This window comes from Rhizophagus irregularis, chromosome 29 (genome assembly GCF_026210795.1).
Source record: "Rhizophagus irregularis chromosome 29, complete sequence".
NCBI classification, from domain to species: Eukaryota; Fungi; Glomeromycota; class Glomeromycetes; order Glomerales; family Glomeraceae; genus Rhizophagus; species Rhizophagus irregularis.
Window position 1 is genome coordinate 3106618 of NC_089457.1, and position 18614 is coordinate 3125231.

Genomic DNA, 18614 nt, shown 5'->3' on the forward strand with positions numbered 1-18614 from the left:
AGTTATTCAAGCATAAACAAAGCAAGGAACTGAAGGAAACGAGAACTGAAGAAATGATGAAAAAAAGGTACTGCCAAACTGGATGGTTCAAAACTGCCGGCGGTAAAAATGTCAGAACTGCATTTTAATTCTCACTCATTTTAAATCTTAACGAAAGTAATTCTACAAGATTTTAGCAGTTGCTGGTTTTCCATATTTGGCCGTGACAATTACAAAGTTTCTCGATTCGCGGAAAACTTTTAAATGTGAGAGTAGGTACGCATATCCGGATTATGAATTATGTAGAATACAACATATAATACAAATTCTCGAGCAAAGAATAATGTTTGACAGGAGAATTACGTTATGGACACAATGACTGTTCAAGATCACAATGGAAGTCATATAAAGGATTGATAATCAATTTCTTAAATTATATCTTTCCCATCATTGCTTAAAGTTCCGGAATTCGTGATGAAATTTGTAACACCTATTGTAAGGTGAACACTAAATGGTTGGTTTTTTACTATGCAAGATCCGCAAGTTAATCGGAAATAACGATAATAGTGAAGACTGGAAAATTAAGTATTACAAGGGTCTTGGTACGAGTACTACTTTTGAAAAAAGTTAAAAATACTTAGGATCAAGAGGGTGGACGTGAATTGGTTGACATGGCTTTCAACCAATGATCGAAAAGAATGTTGATAACCGATTTTATCAATAGAGAGTTGATAATGAAAGATCTATATCAAATGCCCTTGATGAGTTTAAACCTGAAAATTCTTTCACAATAAATATGAAGTCTTGTCATTAGCTGCTAGTGCAGTTCTAGATCTAAACATATCATCTCCGCTTTCAAGGTACTATCATTGCAATGGCTCAGGACTATTATAAGTAAGTTTTTTACATTTTTTTTTTAACAATTTGTATTTTAGAATTTAGGTTAACTACGATTGTTTTTTCTCATTATCAATATAATGTTGACAGAGTGTTAAAGATGCAGTCAGTGCACGTTACATTAGAATTGCAGCTCCCAGATTGGCTAGATTGATATTGGCAACGTTTACCTACCGTAACGATGACTTTCAGATCGTTTAATTTATTATACTAATGGTACTCGTTAATTTTATAATTTTCTCTTTCAATATAAAATACAACAATTTGATTAATTAATGCATTACTACTTTATTTAGGGTTAGTACATACAAGATTAAAATCCAAGAGATATTAATTGACCTAATGATTAATGGTGAAAATCAGCTCTTACGTCTCTTAAATACTATAGTTTTTGGGTTATATTGAACAGACAAAGACAAATGTGAAGTTTGCTGTATAATCGAGTCAGTAAATAATATTATTGAATTACCGACTCGTGTTTGGGAAAAAGTATATACACACATATGATTCTTTTATTTCATGCACAATATTAGTTGAAATTTACATTTATTTTTTATTCATTAATTTACATAATAATAATATTAATATATACGGGATAGAAAGAGAATCATACGATAGATAACGTCGATTTTACGGTTCAATTAACTAAACGGAAATTAAGCAACGCTTTAGAAGGACTTAAAAAAGAAGTTCAATCATAGCGCTATCATAAAACACTAAAACATGATATGCTTAGCCTTTTAAAATTCTATGATTATAGAGTAGAACATTAATATAAAAGAAAAGATCATGTGCAATCAACTCTGGAATAAAAACCAGATTTATTTTAACGAAGATTAGACCATAATATCGAATATGAAGGACTTCGTGAAACCGATGATGATGGTGATTGATATAACCACCTAATTAATGAATATTAAATTAAAATCTTGGGGAATTTTGTAAGAAGCACAAAAATTTTTAAACAAAGAATGGAACTTAACGTACTTTGGAAGATAAACCCCACAAGAAATCTGGAAAGAAGATCTAGATACATTTTTGGATGAATGGAACGTATTTCACATGAAGCCATTGATCACAAGCAAAAATAGATTGAAAGATAAGTAAAGAAACGAGAAATGTTTTATAATTATAGTATCATTTACTTTATTATTTACTTTATTATTATTCGCTTACAGTTGATATTATTATCAATTCTTAAAGATTACAAAATACAAATATAGTTCGATTATGATCTTTGTTTGATTGCGACAAAATATTTTTCTATTAAAAAATCAAATTCATATAAAATAAAAAATTTTATACTGATGTAATTGGTTTCCCAAATTATGCCCCAAATTATGCATAGAAAAAAAAAAAAGACTTTACTATTTTTAACAGGTCACGATCAAACTTTATTTTAAAATTTTTCAACAAATCAGAAAAATCCTGATTTTTTTTTATCTTTTTAAGCCATATTTTAAGCCTTAAACATTAAAGTAAATGAACATGATAATCAAAAAAAAAAAAGAAAAAAAAACGAAAATCTAAAAAAAATGTTAAAAAGAAATCATTCAAAATCTAAAAAAATCAAAATAAAACGAGTTTCAAATAAAAACAAAGTACATCCAAACCAGCCAAACACAACTTTTTGACAATCAAAACAAATAATTAATATTTATTTTAAAAATAAGTAAATATCATTCATTTCATTTTTTCTAACAAAGTAAACTTGTGTTAATGCTTTAATGTTTACATGTTTCAAGAAAAAAAAAAAGTAAAGTTCAAATCTCAAAGCACATTCGAGCATGTGAACGTACAAGTCGTGTACAAGAAAAAACTTGGATAAATAAACCTGTAATTCGTCGTTTATATGCATCAAAAAGAAAAAAAAAATTTACAATTTTAGTATTGATTTTCGAAAATTAATAATTTAATTATTTTAACTTGTAAAAAAAAAATAAAACGGGGTTATTTTTGAATTTGTCACCCCACTTTTAAAGTTGATTTTTCTCCACGTACTGTATACACGTGATAATTTTTTTTTTTACTAATGATAATTTCTTGAATAAATTCTTGTTATAAATTTTATGAATTCTGATTGAGCCGCTTAAAATCAAGTTATTTTACCTTTTTGATTTACGCCAATTTTAGTAATACCTGCTGATTAAAAAAAATGTTATGCTTGCAGTAGAATAAGGAACAAATAATAAATATATTATAATATAATAAATTATTGTATTACTTTTTATAAAAGTATAAATTAAAATGCTCTCCGCAAAATTTATTCGGGAATGAGTGCGGTGTAAAGCGAAACCGCGATGCTTACGTGCCCATGGGCTAAAGAACGCAGAAGAACGCAGTAATCTTATGCATAGTTTGAATATATTAATAAATGAATATATATAAGGATGATGCGCAGAAATGCCAATGATTGCAATGAATGTAATGTAATGTAACACGTAAAACTATCCAATGGCAATCTAACCCAAACCATTAATGGGTTTAATACACGAGATATACTTCGGGTTCATTATTGTACTAGACTTGTTACGGTATCTTTTTCCCTTCGCAATACGCTGTCATTGTGTAACTTTAAGCGGAAAATGGTTTAATTGTAATATACTTGTATTCTGTGATTTTGGGTATTGTGTTCGTGTAATTTCCGTTGTATTGTATGCACCCTAACATTCCCAATTCCCCCAAAAATTATTTATTTAAAAGCTTCGAAGTTTTCCTTCAAACGTTACACTTCTTGTGCATCATAATTCATAAATTAACAAAAAAAGTCGGTTCTAAAAGTAACTCGCACAGGAATACTTTTACTCTTTTCATTTCTTCTTTTTGGATAAAAGAAAATATTATAAAAGGTGATACAATATTTTAAAACAAACTTCTTTCCCCGATATTAAAATTATAAAATTTTAGCTCGAAACTTTTTTCAACATCCTTTCATTCGGTTCTAAAAAAAAAAAAAACTTTGTAAATATAATAAATATACAACAATAGTATTCAAAAAAAAAAAATGCAGTCTTCTTCAATATTAGAGTTTCCCCACTCGACTTCAAAAATAACCTCAAAGAAAAACCTTGAAACTCAAAAGGGAACATTCATGAAGCAACAGAATCCCGATAAAAATGACAATGATACTACACCCACAAATGACCTGACTTCAGAAAATAATGCTCCTAGTTCTGGTGTTACGACGAATTTCTTTTATAAAATAACAGAAATCGTAGCTTATACTTCCGCTTCTATCAGTGATACTTACAATACTTTCATGGCTGGTGGAACACCCGAACCGGAACATTCCACAAGAAAAAGAAGTTATAGTAATGGTTATCATGATGATGTTATGCAAATAAATGCGGATGATTCGGACGGAGCCTATTATAATGATGAAATTAGCGAAGGTGAAATTGAATATAATAACGATAAAGATGTAGATAAAAAGGTAGATAAGAAGGACGATGCCAAATGGACAGTAAATGATGATGAAGAGGAACCACCACCACCATATGATAATTCATGGGTAATGGTAAGATATTATTTATTCATTTTTTTTTTCAAAAAAAGAGAAATTCTAATTAAAATATTTTTTATTTAGCCAAAGTCAAATTCTGGAGAAAATAGTATGACAAATGCTCCAATGTCTTCGTCACCAAAACGTATTGAGACTTCTAATGTTGAAAGTAAACCCACATCAACACCAGAAGATACTAATTCGACCACCATGTCACAAACGATTCCTCGACGTCGACAAATTCGCGTACGACGTCCTCGAAGATTACTTCGACGAAAATCTACTGAAGTTTCTACTCCACGAGGAGGAAGTGGAGGAAGTGGAGGAAAATATGATGATCCAGAACAATTGTTGCTTAAAGTGAATGATAAATTAAGTGATATGATAGCTCAAGGCCGTGCAGCGTTAACTAGTACAGTTGATGTAACAGAAGTTGAAATGTTATTAGCCGAAGAAAGGGAACGAGATGAAAGAATTGCGAAAGAAATTGGACTTCAAACACCTGTTGGAAGAAAAGGAAGAAAAAATGCAGTCGAATACGATTGTTATACCGATGGAAACTATTCATCTCTTGAATATTTCGATTACGGCGGATATGGTACATATAGTGGACATGGAAGTGGATTTACATCCCCTTCAGGATACGAATCCCCTGATACATATGCCTCCCATGGTCATTATAACTCACCTTCACAATTTGGCTCTCCAGCAACGTCGTATCATCAAACACCACAAGGTGGATTTAACTATTCTACTCTTGGATATAAATTTAATGAAAATGAGTTCAACTCAATACCAAATCAATATTACGGACAACCATCATCAAATGGATTTGTTGAACCTGCTATACCGAAAGGATTCGGCGCTGGACCAATATCAGGAGGATTTGGTGCTAAATTTGGAAGATACGGATCAAATAATAATAATGGTGGTTTTGGAAATTATGGTCATCATTTTGGATCAAATGCTGGTGGATTTGGATCCAATGTTTTTGGATCAAATGGTGGGTATAGAGCAAATGGAATGTATAATAATCGGGAATTTTTATACTAAATTTGACAAATAGATAGATTATATAGCGTCTTAGTAATATAAAATATAAAATTTCTTTTTTAATTTTTTTTTCGTAATTATTTTATATATATATATACTTTTTTACGTTTAAATATTTAAAAGGAGGAGGGTTTATAACGAGGGAAATTAAGGTTATTTTGAAACAATTATCATCACATCACATCTCTTTACTTACATACAATATAACCTTACTTAACATTTATGACAACATCTAATTCAATTGTTAATTTATTACACACTCCATCATTCCAATTTCCATATTATAAATAATTTAATCACTCTTTTGACCCTTACCTTTATAATACGCTAATAATTTGTTTGTAAATACTTTTTCTTTTTTTACTTTTTTTAAAAAAAAAAAAATTAACCCCTGATCTCCCTCTAATTTTTCCTATATATATATATATATATAATATATAAACCACCTTCTTTGTAAATTTTTTTTTTATTTCCTTTTATGTAGTAAAAATCGAAAGTTTTAAAAATAGGAGTAGATAATAATGATAGATTTCTTATTTTTTATTTTATTTTTTTTGTCTTTTTTTGAATGAATGTTTATAATTTTTTAGATAGATATAATACATTTAATTTTTTTGAAATTTGTGATATTCCATTTGAGATGGAAGGATTTTGTGGTTATTACTAAAAAAAAAAATAAAAGTTTATTGAAAGCTTTGTTTTCTTACAAATCAAATTTCATGTGATGTCCGATCTTTTGAATCAGGTGTCTGATTAGTAAAATAGTTTACTTATTTTTGATTAATTTGTAAAAAATGTGGACGTTATTAATGTTATTATTGGATGGGATGTAAATATTCTCCGTTAAAATCCGTTAAAGGTTACTCATCTTAAATATAGAATTCATTGTATCATTCCTAATTTTACCATAATATGTAAGCTTAATGAACCGCTATCCAAAATTGTGGGTAGTAAATAGTCTAAATCTTAAATTCAACACTGCATGATCGCACAGCCGGTGATGTAAGCCTTCTAAGCCTAATAAAAACGAATTTCTGATTCCGAACAACCGAACAAATGCAGCACAACCTTGCAAATCTTTTACTTTTATGGTAAGCGAATTATCAAAAAAAAAACAATAAAAATAATCAATAAATGAACCGTTTTTATATAAATATGTATTTATATTATCCTTGTTCTCTAAGTTTAAAGTATAATATTCTAAAGCTAGCCAGTTTTATTCCTGTCTATCAACGGAGAACAGTTGTAAATATTTTTGTGTATATATATAGCAATGACTACATATTTAAATTGGTTACCTTCCTTGAGCATTGGTGCTTATTTTGGGTCCGCTGGTGAAAATAGTAAACCACAATCCCCTGTTACTCCAATACAAACAACTCAAAGTGAAAATAACAAAATGTTTGGGTTTTGGAATGAAATATTTGGGAAAGCTCCCAAAATTGAAAAGTATTCCCCAGAAAATATAAGGTAACTTTACAATGTTCCTTCACAGAAAGGGAAAGATCGTTTATGTAATGTTAGAACGAGTGGTGATATGATCATTCATTTTATTTGTCTAATTTAATGTATTTCCAATTTTTTTTTTGATTAGACGTCTAAGTGATCTTCTTAGAAAGCAGTCCAAAAATGGGAGCGATGATAGTATAGTTGATGTATTAAAGGAAATGACACAGGTTTTGGTTTGGGGTATGTAATAGAATGTTAGCTATATTTTTTAATTTTTTATCTTAAATAAAAATTCTTTCTTAAACATATAGGTGATCAACACAAACCGGTTATACTTGAGTACGTGAATTTTCTTATTTTTAAAATTTAATTTAAAAAAAGTTCATCTAATGATTTATCTGTTGAATATTTTTTAGATATTTTTTTGAAAACAATATCCATGATATAATCTTAACCTTATTGAAACAAACTAAAAGTCTGCATATAACAAAACAAATATTGCAAACCATGAATATTTTATTCGAAAACATACATGATCTTACATCATTATGTAAGCAAACCATTCGAAACATACATGATTTTAAATCATTATGTAAATTTTTTGTTCTTTTTTTTTCAAAATTTCGTAAAAAAAAACAAGTGTGTTCATACTCTTTATTTTAATTTAGATTTCTTATTATCAAACAATTATGTTAATGAAATAATATGTCATGAGTTTGATTTTTCAAATGATGAAATTTTGGCATATTATATTATATTTTTACGAACGTTATCTCTTAAGTTGGATTCAAACACATTATTTTTCTTTTTTAATGAGGTATGTTATGAAAAATAATAAAATTTAATATATAAAAGAGAAAGTTTATTAATTTATTTTTATTTCTATTTTATTAAATAGAGACATGATGATTTTCCTCTGTAAGTTTAAAAATAATCTATAGCATCTGAGCTGGGAACGATTCGAACGTGATTCTTTCCTCAATTATCTGTTAAACGACATACAAATTATATTATTTAGTTATTCTGAAGCAATCAAATTTTTTAAGTCGGATGAGAGTATGATTCGTGCTTCTGTTCGAACTGTGACATTAAATATATTTGCCGGTATGTATTTAAGAGCATTAAGACGCGTTTATTTGGCAACATCACGTGACTTACATTGTCTTGAATTTTGTGGTTTAGTTAATGATGCGCAAATGCAAGAATTTGTTTTGGATAGGAATGCATCACCATATTTTTCGAATTTAGTTAATTTTATTTCTGACTTCTCAAGAATATTAGACGAAATAAGTGATAAACCAGAGTAAGATTTTAAATCTTATGTTAGTGATCATCTTATTCTTATTTTATCCAAGACATTCACATACTTTTTTTTTATTAGTTACTATAAGCGATATCAAACATTTAATTATTATCTTGTCGAGCATTGTGACAATTTTTATTATATTAATGATATCATAAATCTGGAAAATGAAAGGATGAATCAAGAATTAACATCACATTTAATGGATCTTTTATTAAAACCAATTTATGCCGATAGTTTGGTGAAAAGGGAATTGCTACCGTACAAACAGGTATTTACTCACTTTTTATAAATCTTTACCTATTGTGAGGCATCACGATAAGATTAATTTTAAATCCATTATAGACAATGCGTACAAGTTCAGTTGTAGCGCTTGCACTTTTATGTCACGTGCTTCACATATTTCGTCATCCACCTTTAGTCACAGCGGTGGTCGCTATGCTTTTTTCTAATTCTCCAGAGTTAATGGATTATCCTCAATCTCCTAGACTCGACAATTCATATGCAAATCCATCAACGTTATTCAAGAAGAGGAATCTCTATAGAGAGGCCATAATGGGGTTCTTGATTCCTGAAATTCCTGAAGATTCAGACCATGATTATTTCGATATGAACACTCTACCAGCTCTTTGTTTAATATATATGTCATGTCGAAATCATGCGATTGCACCAGATATACTTTTGGCCGCAGAAGTATATCCTCAAAAATTATTAAGAACACGTCGACTTATGGTAAGCCATTATGCACTACATCGAAGTTGTTTTATGAATATGATATGTATATACAGTATATAGTTAATAAAATATTATTTATTTCTTTAGAACTCGGTAGCATCTAGTTTTGAGGATTTGCAAAATAGCCACCACTTTTCTTCAAGGCAAGGATATTCATTTGATACATCATCAATAGCATCATCAGCAACCTCCTCTTCACAAAGCAAACCAATATTTATGGATGATTTCGATGATGAATCTTTACATTCACCAATAAGTTCTAGAGCAGATCATGGATCATTTGCTGATGATATGGACGAAATTCCATATTCAATTCCTTCTATAAAAATAACTGAAGTCCAACCTCAGGTAAAAAGTTATCGCGCAGTGCTGGTTCAAAATATTTTGACGCTTTTATGCGTGTATTATCGTTTATGTAGACCAATAACACTTCAGGTATGGAAGTTTAAATTTTTTGTGTGTATATATATATATTAAGAATTCAATTAACTCGAGTTAATGTAATAGATGGCCGCAGAAGTATTACTTGAACTTTTGTATTATAATGGTACAGGTGAATGTTTAACGTTTGAGCAGACAGATATGATGAATGTATGTTGTAACATCTTGTTATATTTAGAATCCATTTTTTTTTTAAGAAAGATTTATATTTATATTTATAATTATTTTAATTTAGAAAACTGAAAAAGAATTACAAGAAAGGGTGAAAACTTATTTCTTAAACGATTGTGAATTTCAATTAGAAGAATTTGAAAAAGCAGTCAATGAATCAATGTGTATGATTATTTTTTATTAAATCTTTTGTTGAACAAACTTAATTTTTACTAAATCTGTTTAAAAATTTTGGTTTATTTTAGTTGGAGGGGATAAATACGTCGGAGAGATTATAATGAATGCAAAATTGTTATTTCCACCTCCACTATCAAGTCCACTACCGGCAATGTCCACTGATCCCTCAAAGAAAAATTCAACCCGGCCAGAAATTTCCAATGGTAATTTAAGCTAATTGGATTAATTAAAATATACAATTTATTTGTTTTAACCTTCCTTTTATTTTTTTTTTAGAAATTATCAGAGATATTAAAACGCTCCATCTGCTTCGCCAATCTCGTTTATTATTATCAAGAAAAATGATATTAGAAGAACCACCTTTTGAGGAAGAAGAGTATATAGAAGAGGAAGATGAATATAAAGATGAATTGGTTTATCATAGTGAATTAGTTGATGAAAGATTCATTTCAGCTCATCAACAAATGTATTCTTCAACCTCGGAAAATGGGGATGGCATAAAGGTTCGTCAAAGGAGGGATACAAAAGATTCTACTTCATCTTGGGTTACGATAAATGAATTTGATAAAAGAAAGAAATTGGTATTGGATAAACTTGGTATACAATTATAATTAATTAACTATTAAACTTAGAATTAAAATTTAATTGAGAGGATTAGATAATTTAATATTTATTTTAATGATCTATCTGTTAATATATATTGTAATAATAATATTTTATTAAAAGAATTTGTTATACTTTTATAATTTATATATTAATTTAAAAATTTATTTATACAACGTGGTAAAGTTGAAAAATGGAAATTACGAATAAACTATTCAGCACATTAAATTTATTGCATGTTAATGTACTGTACAGTATTCATATCAGATTTTTTTCCGAACTCTATGCGAATTGGTCTATTTCCTATTAATATATAACGAGGAAAAAAATTCTTATGCTATTCGTAATCGATAGAATTAAGTTGGTCACTTATAGCGTAAGCCCAAAATTCACGATCGGGGTCATGTTACTTTAAAGCGTCTCGCCGTCTCGATCACTCTGTTAATTATTAAATCTGAGTTGGAATTGATAATTATAGATATACTGAGAAAATGGCATGCTTGGTATCATGGTAATCATAGTAATTATGTAATACAGCATATGATTCAATTGATTAATGCCCGTATGATTTTGGATTAGCGAAGTAATTACCCCAAGATAAATTAGAATATTATCTTAGATGTATCAGTTCAAGTAATAAATTCAAGTTCGCAATTATAGCATAGGCGAAATGCTATTTTTGTGCCAATCGTCTTCATAAATTTCATCGATGCAATATTTTTCTGGTGGGTTACTACGTCTAATTCTACTGCGCTACTGTGACACCAGAAAAATTAGTATTTCTTACGCACGTAAAATCTGCTCTACATCAGGCTCGTGACTTTTAACCAATCAGACCAAAAAAAGAATGAATATTATAAAAAAAAAAATTTTTTTCCAAAATTATTATATTCATTCAAAATCGTCAGGTGTGCACAAAAATCCATAACAGGGTTAATGCGTTTGGGTTCCTATTGAATATTTAATTTAATAATCTGTCGCAATCTTAAAAAACTTTGAATTATTTATTTATATAAAATCGGTTTAAATATAAAAAATGAAGATTGATAAAATTTGTTTTTCTTTAAAATAAAAATTATTACAAATACTTTTTTACTTTATCAGTTATCAGTTATTAGCAAGCCATTTAATATATCTATAAAAGAATTTCCCGAAAAAATTTTGAGTTAAGACGTGTCTGTTATTTGTCATACTATTTCCAACATCTGGAAAAAGACGTTCATTTAATATCATTTCTAAAATGTATATTCATTTTTAGTTTTATTATTTGCTGCCAGTTGATGATATAAATGAAAACCTTTTAGAATTTGCAGAAGATAAAACTTTGATGACTTAAATGGAATGTATATAGGAGACTATTATTACGTACTCCAGATTTCTTTTCATATTTTTTTTTTTAGAGTTTCATTAATAATATATAATACCACTTGTTTGATACAACTATATCAACACTCAATTGTTATCTTTATATCTGCAATAAAAACGACGTTTGAAAATTTTGAAACAAAACTTGTTTTTTTCAGTACTTGAAACTCATTGTAGTAATATGAAATCACCTGCACACAATTTACAATAAAAGAAAATATTCAATATAGGAATTCATTTAATTTCCAAAAATTGCAGATACAGTACATAATCTGACCGATCAATATAAATATTAATCGATCGATTAAAAGTAAATTAGAAGTTGATTGTGTATTTTAATTAATTGGTTCCTAAATCTTTATAATCGATGATCGATCAAATTAACCAATCATTGATCATAATCAATATAATTATATAATTAAAATTATTAAATTCCTTAAAAATAATTACAGTATAAAGTTTGAATAGAACATAGGTATCATTTGATATCCTATTTTCGGTTATGATGTAAGAAAAACTTTATTTTTAATCTATAAATGAACGAGCGTATCAAGATGCCATGGGATTCATCAGTTTGATTTTATATATAAATACTATAATTCACTTCTCCTTGAAGTGTCAACCGGTATTTACTTGTACGAACTAAAAAAAACCAATCTCGTTCATGAAATTGCAAAAAAAAAGTTATCTATTCTCACGAAGCAATGCCTCCAAAAATAAATCTTGCTAATCTTGCTAGAATTCCTCGACCTCGAACTCCATCTCCATCTCGAAAACCAGCATCGTCGAGTAAGTCGAGTAAGTCGAGTAAGTCGAGCAATTCGAGTAATTCGAGTAATTCGAGCAATTCGAGCAATTCGAGTAATAATATTAAGTAAGTAAGCTAAGTTTTACTCGACGATTTTCAATAATTTCTTTAAACTTAGCATTACTTTTTTCTTTAGATATCCCAGAGGCTTAGGTAGAGTGGTTAAGGAGAAAGTTGCGAAACCTGCCACAGAAGCCGTCAAAGGAGCCACCAAAAACAAGGATTACAATGAATATTTATTTGATCGTTCTGGCATTTAATTCCACTACTTACTATTCGTTTTTTTTTTATTCATTTAACTTATAAAAGAATGTGAAGTATTATATCATCAATAAAGTATTATTATAATAATTTTTTGTTTTTTCCCGAGCAATAAACGATTTTTATCCCTTTCACATGATATATCGTGTCAAGTGCTTGTTAGTATAATTTGCCTATTATCAATTTTACCGCGATTTTTTTTGCAAACACAAAAACGAAAAACGAAAAAAAAATAACGGAACACCTGATATTTTTTTCTGTTTTATGCTACTACACCACTGACCGTAGTATATAATACAGTCTGGCCAATAAAAAACCTTTAACTGATATGAGAACACAGAATCACATACCGGGATAAACTAAAAATTAATTTATTAGATTCGGAGCACTGGCCGTATGAATCTTATTTTATTTTGATTTATTTGACCTCTACCGAGTTTACTATGGTAATTTTTTTTTTGCCAAAGTTATTATATTTATTCAAAATACACAATAACCGGATAATACCCGGTTAATATGCGTTTAACGCGTTTAAAAGCTTATTTTGTTTCTCGCATTTAAATATTTAATGCAATCTGCAATATTTAATTTGTGCACCTTGAAAAAATTTAGTTTTAGCTTTATTTATATAATCATTTAACAAACTTTATTTACATTCTTTATAAATAATGTAAAATCGGTTAAATATATAATAAATATAAAAAAGATTAAGATTGATAAAGAATTATTATCTTAATTTGAAAAAAAAAAATGTTTCAAGTATTCAATTAAGATATTTATGGTATTTACCTTATTAATAAGCCATTTAATCGATTAACCGATTTTTGAATTACTTTGGTTCGCACGGATTACTGTAATGAAAATTGTTATATGCTGATTGATTTCATCGTTTTGTTCATATATATTGCTTTATTTACTAATTATTTTTCTTGGAGTTAAATTCTTAAGTTTCCAGATAAAAGTATAGCAGATGTCTTAAAAAGAATATAACAATACATAAGGTAAACATGCGCGTGTAGAATCGAAAAATTTTTATTATATTACTATTAACAACGCGCAAAAAAGAACACGGTGAATGGAAATTGTGATACGACAAGAAATAAATAATTACGTAAAACGCCTAATATAAAAATTGAATAGAAAATAGATGCCATTGATAACCTATTTTTGGTTGCGACATAAGAATAAACTGATTGTAAACTCTGCTTAACTCTTGAGATGTGTAGATGTGTACTTATTTTTCTTATCTATAGATGGTCGTATCAGGATGCCATGGAAATCATCAGTTTGGTTTTAATATATAAACACTCATAGATCAAGAGTTAAAAAAAAAAAAAATTACATCTCCTTGAAGAACCAGTAACATTTAAACAAATATTATTTGTACGATCTAAAAACCAATCTCGTTCTTACTTTTTCTTACTCTCACTCTCTCACGAAGCAATGCCTCCAAAACCAAGTCTTCCTAGTCCTCAGCGAGTTCGAACTCCGTCTCCACCTCGTGCTCCATCACCAAGACAAAGTGATGATATTAAGTAAGTTTACTTGACAAATTTTTAATAATTTCTTTAAACTTATCAAATTCTTTTTCTTTAGTCCTCCCAAAGGTTTTGGTGGAGTGATTAATGAGAAAGTTGTGGAACCTGTCAAAGAAGCCATCAAAGACAAGGTATACACTTCTGATGATTTACTTGATCGTTCCGGCATTTAATTCCGCTATCTATTATTCGTTTTATTATCCATTTAGCATAAAATTTTGCAGAATATCTTTTATCATTATTAAAGTATTGTTATTCAGAATAATTAATGTTTTAGTTTACTTGATTAATAAAATATTTTATCTCTCTTACATGAAACCGTGTCATAGGCACCTTTTGAATAATAAATTCACTGTGCCCTTGTGATATGTGTGATACGCTCGTCCGCTCATATAATTATAGCCGCAGGTCAGATAATTTTTCTCGTAACTTTGCGAAAAGGTGGTCCATGAACAATGTGAATAAGCGGCTGAAATTTTTTCTTATGTAAATTTTTTGTCTAACTGATTCTCTGTCCTCTGACTTCGATGCGCCACGAGTCATACAATTAGCTGTGATATAGCTTTTTACTATTGTATTCTTACACACAAATATTATTAATGAAGTTTCGCCCACAGTTTGGAGTCACGTATGATGCTTCGGAATGATACCAAATTTTTGGTTATTATTGACCACCAACAATTTAGCTGATAGTGCTGATCCTAAATTTTTTATCGGTTGACGAGAATCCTCCCGATCTATTTGTTAACCGATTTCGGTATTTCATTGAAAACAATTATTGGGGAACATATCAAAATAATATATCCATGGCAGAAACGTATTTAAAGTACAAAAACTTGAAACCATTGCACGGACCAGATGTAAGAAATTTAATTATTTCTAGAGATTATATCTACTACAATACAATAACAGATGAAGAAACAAATGGAATAATAGGCTCACGCCCAAATTATACTTACCGTCGGAATTAATTACGGAAGTTTATACCGTAATATATTAAATCGTCGTAATGCCGTAATTATTTAATGCTAAATATACAAAAATTACACAAAGAAAGTAAATATTTTTTTTTTATTATGCCGAAGATAATTTGTAATCCGTAAATCTATAATGCTGATCTTGATGATTTGTTAGATATTTAAATGGTAAAATCCATATTTCGTAACGCCGTAAATTCAATTCGGCAATTCCGACGGCACCTATAGCCCAAATATCATAATATATCTCGCTCTCTTTGATTATGATTATTCTAATAACATTGATATTATTTGGACAACTTCAACAAATTTATAAAATTTTTCTTGTAATTGTGAGTCCAATGATCTAAATAATAACATCAAATGATTTTGGACATTAGTCATGTGCCATTTTTCATATAACCCAGAAAAATTCTTCGATCACGTGATCTGTCTTATTTATCACATAGTCACACCCCTGTCCGAGTTTCACTGTTTATATTTATCTGAGGGACTTTGATTTTTTCAAGTAGATGAAATTCTATTTGTTACGTTTTATTCATTACATCCTAAATTCTTCGATCACGTGTCAGTGCATAACGCCGAAGAATTTTCTGGGTGCCGTTGGGGTAGTAGGGTTAAATGACAAATGAATTTTCATTTAAAAATTACATCATGCACTCTCATAATTCTGGCCGGCACCATTATACAGACTCAAATGATGAATGACTAGGTCACACTCAGGCATTATTTTAAAATAGCCAAATGACCTGGGTCATTTACCATCACTGATTAATAATGAGTCTGATGTTTTTTTTAATTCCAACTTCTATTATCAGAATTTTGAAAAGTTTTATAAGAACAAATTATATCATATGTATATTCATATAACTAAATAAAATGTTATTAATCACAAAGTTTCTGTATAATCAATATTAGAACATATTCTTATCATTATGTTTATTTCACTATAGAGTGATACTTTAGTAATACTAGGAGATAAAAGAGTGTAGTACATGCAAATTTTATTGAAGTAAATATCAATAATATTGGTATATATGAATAAAAAAATAAAAAGAATGTAAAGATATAAGTATACATAGCTAAAATCTAAAAGTTATTTTTAAAAGTATATCTTGCATTTTTAGTCATTTCGTCCTCATTATAGTTTACACATTTTTGCATTTTTCTTAAATTATAATTTTTATGGGTATACTAATAGAATTTTCGGAAGCGCGTTTCATAACTTGTCTGCGCCGTTATCCTACATAATCGTTATCAGTTATGTTTTATGGTTGTAGATCTCTGGTATAATGGTAAATATTATAAGATTTTCAGATTGAGGATGGGATAACATTTGTCAATAGGAGGAATTTCATTGAAAGCAGTATTAATAAGATTTGAACATAATTGACCCAGAAATAATAAAGGTTATTGTGTGGAAAGAGAACACCATGCACCATGCTGATTGATCCTAAAGGATTTCACTAAATCCATAGTAGTGTAAATAGCAGGTAAATGAGTAGATGCAGTGATAAGACATTTTTAAGAAATTGAAAATAACTAAGTCAAATTCTTATTATATAAAAAGTTCTATGAGAAACATGTCTAGAATTCTCTCAGATTGAAATTTCATTTGATAAATGGATTCTTCAACATCTGATGTAACATCTGAAATATAATACTCTTATATTTTTCAGTAATATTTTTATTTTGTAATTAACAATAATATATAAGCAAACTTTAGTTTCTTTAGAAATATAACTGATTTCTCTTCTAAAATTACAGTCTAACCTCGATATACCGATATTCGATATACCGATATACTATTAAAAACTTGATATACCGATAAATTTTTATTTTCCCACTATATGTAAGGACATATAAATATCGGTATATCTTTGATATAACGATATTTTCTAAAAATTTCATATATGTCCCGACATATCGTTATATAAAGGTTTGCCTGTAATAGAAATTATTTAAAGAAACTTCATCAGATTATATCTGTAGTTATAAACAACATTTTTGCAAAGTAAATAGTTTACCTGTAGGAATGATTTCTGATTTACTCTTTTTTTTAATAATAAAATAATTTTTTTTTTGTTTCAATAAAGAAAGGAAGCTTTTATATTAAAATTTTAAATGTCATCATAAGTACGTAATGATAATCCCTTACCATCTGATTGATAATTAGCAAAGCTATTAATAAAAAATTAACATGTGAAATTATTTATAATACTTAATAGTTAGCTCATTAGAGTAATAGTTTATTGCATAATTTATTTTGGTTTTAGAAATTTTTTTAAGAATATCAATTATTACAATATAATAATTGTAAACTGTAATTAACATATTTTAGCAGAGATATTTTGTGATTATCTAATAAAATAATATAAGGTAGCAAACTTTTAAGAGAAGATAAACAAAGTATATTGCTATTAGTCAGTAAGGCAGGTGAAACTTTTATGTGTTTTTTTATTTATTATGTTCAACTTATTGCCATTTTTCAAAATGTTGAAATCGATGTCAATTATGTAAGGTGGCGACAAAACACAAAAAAAAATTCAAAAACACACGAGAAAAAATATATGTAATTGTAAAATAATACAAAATCATAGAACACACTTTATTTTTTTTTTTGCTAAAAATCTGATCAAAAATCGGCAAATATCACGTGATTACTAATCAATAAATTTCAACCTTTTTAAGGTTTTACTCGTTTTAGCACAGTATGTTCTATGATTCTGTGTTACGTTACATACATTACATGTGTTTTTTCTTGGGTTTTTTGAAACTTTTTTTTGCCACCACCTTACATGATCGACATCAATTTGAAAACGCAATAAATAAAATTACGATTTAAATATGAATTTTACTTTGGTTATACTGCATTACCTTTATATTATGCAGTACAATTCTGAGTAGGAATTCTGATTGGCTTTTTGTAACATGCTCTTAATAAATACTTATATTGGTTTGGAAATTGGAATACGATTCTTTAGATACGATCACTGATCACTGATCACGACTGCACTAATTCTGGCTGGAATTATAAATTTGGCCAGAATTAAAAACAAGAACGCTATGCATATGATTTTTGATCAACGCGAAAATTTCTGATAAAGATTATCATTCGTATTATAGATAAGGAATCATAAAATTTCGAATTTGACGTCTTAAATTACAAATTGAACAAAACTTGTAATTAACTTCTGGAAGTGAAGCCAATTTTCAATTACCAGAAAATGAATTAATGAATTTAAATGATTTATGACTTACACAGCAAGAAATTTGGTTACAGATAAAAGTTCGATCCAAATATTGATTATGATGTTCAGCAAAATCATTATTTATTAAATTTCATTTTACTTTT

The 18614-nt window shown here is 28.4% G+C and overlaps 5 protein-coding genes across 5 annotated transcripts; 4 read left to right on the top strand and 1 right to left on the bottom strand.

Annotated features, from left to right (window-relative positions):
- Positions 1-1702: 1702 nt before the first annotated feature.
- On the bottom strand, positions 1703-3441 carry OCT59_020017 (uncharacterized protein; the record flags this gene model as incomplete). Its single annotated transcript, XM_025319485.2, has 6 exons — positions 1703-1778; positions 1864-1902; positions 2656-2710; positions 2986-3018; positions 3101-3195; positions 3434-3441. 6 exons carry the CDS (start codon positions 3439-3441, stop codon positions 1703-1705), a joined length of 306 nt encoding a protein of 101 aa, XP_025173739.2.
- Positions 3442-3880: 439 nt separating this feature from the next.
- Positions 3881-6501, top strand: OCT59_020018 (uncharacterized protein; the record flags this gene model as incomplete). Its single annotated transcript, XM_066143906.1, has 2 exons — positions 3881-4393; positions 4463-6501. 2 exons carry the CDS (start codon positions 3881-3883, stop codon positions 5429-5431), a joined length of 1482 nt encoding a protein of 493 aa, XP_066005610.1. The 3' UTR covers positions 5432-6501.
- A 203-nt stretch (positions 6502-6704) lies between these two features.
- On the top strand, positions 6705-10457 carry OCT59_020019 (uncharacterized protein; the record flags this gene model as incomplete). The annotated part of the gene is made up of 15 exons (XM_066143907.1): positions 6705-6901; positions 7026-7120; positions 7192-7219; positions 7297-7472; positions 7549-7697; positions 7779-7798; positions 7899-7984; positions 8063-8183; positions 8262-8454; positions 8529-8915; positions 9006-9353; positions 9426-9509; positions 9595-9694; positions 9776-9910; positions 9984-10457. The coding sequence occupies 15 exons, from the start codon at positions 6705-6707 to the stop codon at positions 10316-10318; spliced, it is 2454 nt and encodes an 817-aa protein (XP_066005611.1). The 3' UTR covers positions 10319-10457.
- Positions 10458-12379: 1922 nt separating this feature from the next.
- Positions 12380-12743, top strand: OCT59_020020 (uncharacterized protein; the record flags this gene model as incomplete). The annotated part of the gene is made up of 2 exons (XM_066143908.1): positions 12380-12549; positions 12620-12743. The coding sequence occupies 2 exons, from the start codon at positions 12380-12382 to the stop codon at positions 12741-12743; spliced, it is 294 nt and encodes a 97-aa protein (XP_066005612.1).
- A 1444-nt stretch (positions 12744-14187) lies between these two features.
- OCT59_020021 (uncharacterized protein) lies at positions 14188-14455 on the top strand (the record flags this gene model as incomplete). The annotated part of the gene is made up of 2 exons (XM_025326932.1): positions 14188-14279; positions 14341-14455. 2 exons carry the CDS (start codon positions 14188-14190, stop codon positions 14453-14455), a joined length of 207 nt encoding a protein of 68 aa, XP_025173735.1.
- Between the last annotated feature and the right edge of the window lie 4159 nt (positions 14456-18614).